We start from the raw sequence: 8,201 nt of genomic DNA, 5'->3' as shown, positions 1-8,201 counted from the left end.
AAACTGACTTCATTCAAAGACAGATTGGCACGACCAGCCAGCCAGCCGTCCTGCAAACAAAAATGTACCCTCATTGCTAACCTCGTATCGAACAACCGTAAAAAAAAAAAAATCGGGTATCGATTCGTTGTTTACGCACTTAATAACACCACGGGTGCTGTCAAGGCCACGAGGCCGGGTACCCGGGTGCTTGAGATTCTCACGTTCGTTACGGCGGGTCAGTGAAGGCGGGCGGCGGGCGGCGCATGACGGAAACGCTCCCCCGGCTGTGAGCGCGGGAAACTTGTGGGTTGTTCCTCCTCTCCTCCTCCTCCTCTCCCTCCCTCTTCCTTCTGCACATGCGTGCACACTGCGCGTCCGGCGGGTTCACCTCGTGGCTCGCTTGTTTACGTTCAAAGGGACGAGGCCGCGAGACATCAAAGGATCAAAGTGCGTCACGAGGGTTGAGTGATTGCGGGGAGGGAGGACGAGAGAGCGGGAGGAGGTGGTGAGGATGGAGGTGACAGCGCTTTATCGCTGCGAGGCACAAAGACGAGGAAGCTGGGATATTTTGAAAACTATGTTAATGAGCAGACGAAGATTTGGCGATAATAAGTTCATTTCAAACACGACCTCGCGTACTCACCCAACAATGAAAGCTTTCAGCCCTCGGCACGAAGACGTGGAGGGTTGCTAAACCTCTGTGGGTGTGAATTTTATCTTTCTTTTGCGCATATATATAGGAATTTTATATGTGTAGATATGCATGGAATTTGATATGTGTACCCAGGGACCTTGGTCAGTCGCGGACTGCAGGCAAGTAGCAGACGACAACAGCGTCGTGCATGCAGCAGCAACAACAACAACAACAAAGGAAGAGCGGTTGACGACACCTGTCCTTGCAGGTAACGGACCCTCCCCGCGCAGCCGACTGAAGACAGTAAAAGCTCGCACTGGGTTTGAAGTCTCCTCCACCTGGCAAGCACCTACTGTCTCTAACGTTGCGTGATCGGAGCGACCCTTGACCCGTGACCTTGCGAACCCTCGGAACCAATGGGATTGTGGGAGGGACAGGGTGAGGGGAAACACCCCGTATCAACGCTGCAGTGAGAGACGTGGGCTGTGAGGTGATGCAAGTGGCGACCTTCCAGGCTCCTTCATCACGATGACCAGCCGCCTTCATCGTCATCCCGTCGTCAAGGTCCAGCGACTGCCGACCTGTGAACCTGCGGTAAGTCAGTCACGTCGACGAACGAACGAATGACGCATAGTACGGTATCGAGGATCACATGACACTCCCCCTTTCTGTGCGTTTTTGGCTTTGGTCCCCCACCCACAGTTGCAAGCAGACGATACTTTTGACAGTGAATTTTAGCTGGTTGATATTGGATTGTTTGAAATGATAATGTGGGAAACAGCACGTGACGACTAGACAACAACAACGATATCAGGAGATTAGTTTGTTTTGAGCGGGGAAATATTTTGATATTCATTACATCCATTATGTATGCTCTGTTCGTGTTGTGTCTGTATTTGTGTGTTTTACTTTGTTTTTGGCAAATCACGGTGGGGATCGGGAGTGGGGAGATGCGCCATAAAAATTATTTTTATTATTGTCATCATCATTATCACGTTGAGAAAATTTTATCAGTAAGTCTGAAGAGGAAGATTTCCTTCTATCATCGTTATCGTCTTCCTTGTTGTCATCGTTGTATTATTATTATCGTCGTCGTCGTCGCCTCCTCGTTGTGATTATTTTCTGTAGAAGGCACGTCGCGCAGGATGTCGGAGTGCTGTGCGGCTAATTACAGCCAGCTGCCGGTCCCCAACATTTGCTGCAGCAGCAGACGGGCGACAGATAGCAGCACGATGACGCCAGATGCCAAGTGCAGACGCACCAGACGGCGCTGCCAGCTTGCCGTCAACAGAATTATTTGCTGGGGAGGGCTGGGGAAGGGGAATGGGGATGGAGGAAAGGTGAGCCGACAGTCGGCAGGGAAAACCGCGACAACAGCTGCATCACCTCGTGGGGGTGGGGTAGGTAGGGTATGTGGTCAGCTGCTGGGAATGTTAGATGTGCCAGGGTTTCTATCTTGGGGCCTGAGCCACAGTCACCTCCCTACTGACCTCTGTGTGTGTGTGTGGTTGGTGTGTGCGTGCGTGAAGATCGTCTAATTTTCACGGCTCGACGGAGCGAGCCCGTGCTTCGGGGTAGAGTTGATGACCCTGGCGCGTGGGCGTGTAGAAGGAGCGAGGTGTCAGATCCTGGGTAGTGGGTGTCACTGTCTCCTCCTCCTCCTCCTCCACCCTCACCACTCTCACCCTTCCATTGTGACCACCCAACCGCCAACTGCCGTTTCCTCCGTACTTGATGCTCACTTTACTCTGCCCCACCTCCCTCATGCCCCTACCTTCCTCCCATCGCTACCCCCCTAACCTCTTGCCAGTGAGTTCCATTACTTGCCATGTGGGGGCCAAACGGGAGGAGGTTTATCACTCTCCGTCTTAGCGGCTCTCGCTTGAGATTGAGTCAAGGAAGAGCAGAGCACCTTCTCCTCCCTCCCTCCCACCTACCCTCGTCCCTTCCTCCCTCTCTTTCTCTCACCCTGACGATGGACAGTGTAGATCTGTAGGACTGACTACCCGTGATGAAACTCCGCACCCGTTTGCCTAGATTCTCCAACCCATGGACGCCGTCTGTATATTACAGGAATGGGGACATGACAGACTGGAGGGGCAGCAGCGGAGGAGTGGAGATGGTCAACTCAGATCGTCTCTGCAGCAAATGTTCCCCTCATCCACCCGTACCGCTGACCTGTGGATGCCCAGGATTCATCTTCACCGGATTACCGATTGTGAAAACCAGAAATAAAAGTGGTTGAGTGCTGAAAGGACTACGCAGTGCCAGGATTCAGTGTCAGAATTGTTGACTACAAATTTCACGATGAATGGATGAGATTTTTTTCAGGAATGTTCTTGCAGCAATGCTGATTTCTTCTGGAGTGTGCAAACTACGTGCAAGACCTCGAATTCATTCAGGAATTAAACAGTGCTGGATTACTGATTACAGGAATGACACGTGAATGATAATTGGTCAGGATGAAAAAAAAATGTGCAGGATTACCAAACACGTTTGTTCAGCATTGGTGAATGAATACATTCAGGATTACTGAATACGCTGATTGTTGATCACTGAATACAGCTGTGCAGGATTGTTGTCTGCCTTCAGGATTGAACTTCCCGCAACGACCGGTCATTATCCTTTGCTGAGGAACAAGGTGGACGGCTTGCTGATAGTCCAACAAAGCGGTCGTGGGTTCATTACAGATTCTGAAACTTCCTCTGGACCACGACCTCAGTGGCGCCCTCGCTCAAGACTGACGATGATCCACGCGGGCAACCTTCTCCTTCGGAATTGTGGTGGCCGTTGTCGGCGTTGTTGCTGTTGTTGACGTGTCGGCGCGTGCAATCTTCGTCTACTAGCCATGCGTTGGGCGGGAGGAGGGAGCAGCATCACCTCGTACTTCTCATCGCGATGCCTGGCTGGACGGCAAGGGGAGATCAGTGTGTTATCAACGGTGTGGATTACTGTTCTTGCTTTGATGCTTGGTCACTGCGTTCGGCCGTGTTTTCAGTTCGTCGGATTTCATGGAGGCAAGTCTGCATTTGTCTTATTAAAATTAATCAGTCAATCATGTTTTTTCCTTCTCATTCTATTTTTCTCCCTTCTTTTTTCCCAACCTCTCTGTTTTCTGGCCGCTTCGCAAACTATGTTTTTATCTTTTTAAATGCACACCATGCAATAAAAAAAAAAAGAGAATCAGACTCGCGATCTTACCTTGTCTCTAAATACACTTAAGTAACATATTAACCCATCTCGCCCATAGGCTGCAGCCCTGAGCCATGTAAACGTATCCATGAAGAATCCTCACCTCGTATTGTTCACTTCTGTTAGTGCATGGCGATGTTTTCTTTGTTTGTGTCTCGAGGACCACCATTCAGAATCTTGTATTCTTATCCAGTCATTTGTTAAAAAAAAATGCATTCCATAAGTCATCAGATGTCGAAATAAGTTATAATGCGCTTCCTCAGCACCAATCAACTTTTACATACTTATGAACCGTGTTCCGAAACATTGATCACGTGATCACTGAGATATTGGGGTCCAGGTAGGAAGGAATGTTTTTTCACTGCCAAGAACCGTATCTTTACCTGACTGTTATCTAGAAACGAAAGAGTGCCTACTCTAACGCTTTCAAGTCTTACCTTCCCTGTTCTACCCGGGGTATGCAGATCCCAGGTGGTCGTTGTTGTGCCGTCGTCAAGTCGTCAACTGCTTCAGGTGAATTCAACCGTTTGCTATTCTAGTAACGGTAGTTAGGTTCAAGGCCAGTGCACACGACGTACCCGTTATGCCTGCACCCTGTTAATGAGTGTCACTCGCGGCAACTAGACATCAAGAGGCATCAAGGGTACCTCGCGCCGCTGAAGGAAGTGTAGACTACCCGTAAGTTCTCCATATTTCTTTGTATGTCTTTTTTACAACCTTGCCTGGAGTTTGTAACCGTTATAAAGTAAAACTAATATTAACCCTCGCCTGCTAAAGAGCAGTAGTGCAAGGAGGCACAGACAGGTTAGAAGTGGGGTAGGAACCGCGGGGTAGGGGGCAACAGCAAGCCGCCCTTGCCTACCGAGCATCTTCCTCCGCCACTGGTTTGGTAAAAAGGTCCAGACAGACCTTGGTTAAATGGCCGGTAAAGTCACCGTAACTTTTCAAAATACGTGAAACCTTTGTCCGAAATTATTATTGTTGTTATTATTATTTTCAAGCACTGGCAGAGGAAGGTGGAAGTCTTTCAGTCTCCTCACAACCCACTGGCCGTCTCTTAATCGCTGTCGCTCTCTCTCTCTCTCTCTCTGCATACTTTCTAATTCACGCATTTTCTTCCACTTCTCTCGTTTCCCTTCTTCCTTTATTTCTTTCTCTCTCACTCTCACTCTTGAACTGGAGGTCACGAATGTAACATAATACGTTGAACTGTCTGAAAGCGGCCTATAAACCGTTTGGGGAATGCAGGTACCAGGGAGCTGGTGCCAATGTGAGGGGAAAAAGTCAAGAAACATGAATATTCAGAACAATTCTTGGCGGGGTCAGGGGCTGGAGAAGACCGTTTGATTGCTGCCAAAATTAGAATTTAAAAGAAAGTGCGGTATCTACAAGGTGAATTAGTAATCCTGATGGCTGCTTTTCGGGCGCCAGAAGGAAGGACACATCTCAACCCGCGATCTGATAATTTATTTCTGATAAGAGTGAGAGAATATGGGGAAGAGAGAGAACGCGAGACAAGGAAAGAATACGAAACATCGAACATACATCTACATTCGTGTTTCCACCGAACTTAGACAATGGTTGATGTCAGGTAAGTAGGTTTTAAAAGTACCGGAGGGAGGATAGGAAGTCGCCTAACTTTTGGTCGTTGGAAAGTAAAAAGTTAAAGAGCAAATTCTCCTCGTGGCAGGTGCCCCTCTGTCGTTTTTCCTAAATTCTTGACAAGGAGTCGAGTACGTTCAATAGTCGGGTACATTGAATAGCTGGGTCAGCATCGGGAGGTTAGTCAAATACATATTGTTTGGCACACCTTACAGGTGCCACAGTGCTACCCGTACTTCCAACACTACAGTGCTGCTAACCCCCATAAAGCCACACAGGTCAGTCCGTCTCACCAAGACCCTGACGTAGACAACGTTCAGACAACGTTCATACCCGGGGTGGCGCCAGCCCCAACCATTGTCCGCACTTGGTTTTTTCTGTCTTACATAATGTTTCTCTACACACGGTACCCAAGGACACTTTTAATTACGGAAGTGTAAGAATAAGCGTTCATAATTTCAGTCTCGACTTTACCTGTGTAAGAGTTGCTTGTCTCATTGAAGACTTCATGACAGAGGTCGGTGCGATTTTTATTGTTTTCCTGTTCTAAGGTGTGAAGCCAGGGCCCGTTCTCACGAAAAGTGCTCTACAAAAATAAATTAACACTTATGTCATCTACTAAACCTGCTTGAGTGATATCATTTGGTCAGAATAAGTATCTACGACTAGTTGTCGTGGTGCGCGACGCTCTTCTCGACGAGTGACCAACTCTCGACATGTGACGTTTCTTTGTGGCGCGTGACGTGCTGGCACACGGGTGGTCTTTGCCAACAGTCAGCAAGTTGACGTTGCTGTGCAGCAAGACACGCACCTCTCTGAGCCGTGACGTGTCACACAATGCAACAGCATTATGTTCGTGCTCCATCACTTCATCTCGAGGGACACGGGTACAGGTGGGCTTGACCAGCTGTTTGGACGTGTCACTTGTCAACACCTTCCCACCGCGAGCCTTTGTCGGAGCAAGAAGGGAGGAGGGGGAGTTAAGGTGAGAGTGGGGCAGGAGGGGTGAGAGAGGGTTGGACGAGTACTTGTACGAGTAGTCGGGTGGAATGGTGTGGGCCCCGATGATGACCTTACAAGTCTGTCTTTATTGAAGATTTATTAATATAGTACCTCTACACACCTGAGTGGTCATGGAGTGGATGCCGTGTGGCGAGCCCCCGCTAGGCTCATCCGGGGGCCATTAAATGTCACGTGTGATACCGGACGCACTAACGTACCCTTTGACCTCACCGTCACGCGTGGATAAGTGGAACACTAAGAGAGTCACTTTCGACACTCAAGTCTAAACTCTGGCGTGACCAACCGATGCAAATGTGGCGCTGAGATCACTTGCCAAGTATTTCTTTGTACTTGCCATCAATCTTTCATCACTGTCGTTCGTCCACCTACTCACCTACAGGACCAACAGACAGGCTGTCCACCGTTGCTCGGCCATGTCACTGGGTGCGAGTGAATGCAGCTGCCTGAATCATGAATGTTGTTTGGCCGATAGGAATATGTTGTGGTGTTGTTTTGACCTTCATATCGAACTGCCCCTAATTGCCCTCTGGGATAAATAAAGTGTTATCTTATCTCCACATCTTTGTATTTGTTGATGCTCGGCGCATTCTTTAGCTCGTTGCTTGTCTGATGAGGTCATCGAGGACATGACATCAGTCTACAACGCGAGAATTATTTTTTGGATTGACCTCTATACCCGGCACGGGATGCGAACCCTGGCCAGTGTGATACCCGTTTCAGTAAGTCCACTCAGTTGACAGTTTACGGTGGGGTGGGAAAGGTAAGGCATGGAGGAGGGAAGGGTACCGCCCTAACAAACACTTGCTGCCCACAGGTGAGTGCGGTCTCTCACACCTGACTGTAAGGTCACGGGCCACCTTTTACCTTGACCTTTTATATGAGGCAGACATTTGAGCAGTACACACGTTCGTCTTTCCGTCTCAGTTCACCCCGGGGGTAATTGATGGTCACCTCGAGTAAGGCTTTCAAACAAACCTGGACACTTGAGGAACAAAACCATATATTATATTCACGAGACACGACTATGCAGATAAGATTTTATTTCACCAAAACATTGCAGGCGGAAAACAACATCAAAACATCGCGTGCTTGCTGTGACGTCACTTCGCGTGACAGTCGGCCATTTTGGTTTTGCTTTTGCTAACTTGACATGCGCGTCTCGCCATCTCTCCTCCAGTTCTCTCGATTTTCTGTTTCGTTTCTGTTGTCTACAATGGAGCCAGACGGACTTTTTTCATAATCTTGATCTCAAGTGTGTAGAAATAAATTTTGTGTAACACCTGCATCTAGCGAAGAGACGTCAGTTGGGGGTCACGTGTTCTGATGTCGCCTGCAGGGAGGTTGTACATCCTCCCCCATGACTGTACTAAGTGTTAATAAGAAACATCTTGCTATACATGTACCGTGCTGCCGTGACATCTTTGGTGTCTTGTTCCATTCTTCCTCCTTGTCCGTCTTCTGACCCTACGTCCCAGCCACGTCGAACTCACGTTCTTACGTCATTGCCCCTCAACTCTTTTTCCTTCTCACTCTTTCTCTGCACCAATAGAAATCCCTGTCCTTTGTTGTTACCGTCTTTCATTCTCTCGTTCTATCCTATCTCTTTGACCAGTATTCTTTCTAACCTTCTCTTATTCCTTCTCTCTCATTCTCACACACTCACGTCTTGCTTTAACGTGTTTAAAGTTCCTTTCTTCCCCTCTGACTGGCCTGCCTGACAGCTTCTCACGAGACAGACCTTGTTGACAAAGTCTCAATTATCGGATCA

The 8,201-nt window shown here is 48.5% G+C and overlaps 1 protein-coding gene across 1 annotated transcript in view; it reads left to right on the top strand.

Moving 5' to 3' along the window:
• The first annotated feature begins 523 nt into the window (after positions 1–523).
• Positions 524–8,201, top strand: part of LOC112565683 (protein eva-1 homolog C-like) — a 66,516-nt gene continuing 58,838 nt past the window's right edge. Inside the window, exons 1-2 of the mRNA XM_025241324.1 lie at positions 524–1,210; positions 2,690–3,633. Coding sequence (XP_025097109.1) covers positions 3,465–3,633 — 169 coding nt within the window. The 5' untranslated portion in view covers positions 524–1,210; positions 2,690–3,464. The remainder of the gene's footprint in view (positions 1,211–2,689; positions 3,634–8,201) is intronic.

Source organism: Pomacea canaliculata, linkage group LG6 (assembly GCF_003073045.1).
Source record: "Pomacea canaliculata isolate SZHN2017 linkage group LG6, ASM307304v1, whole genome shotgun sequence".
Taxonomy (NCBI): Eukaryota; Metazoa; Mollusca; class Gastropoda; order Architaenioglossa; family Ampullariidae; genus Pomacea; species Pomacea canaliculata.
The sequence above is the reverse complement of the archived record's forward strand: the minus strand, read 5'-3'. Positions and strand labels throughout refer to the sequence as shown.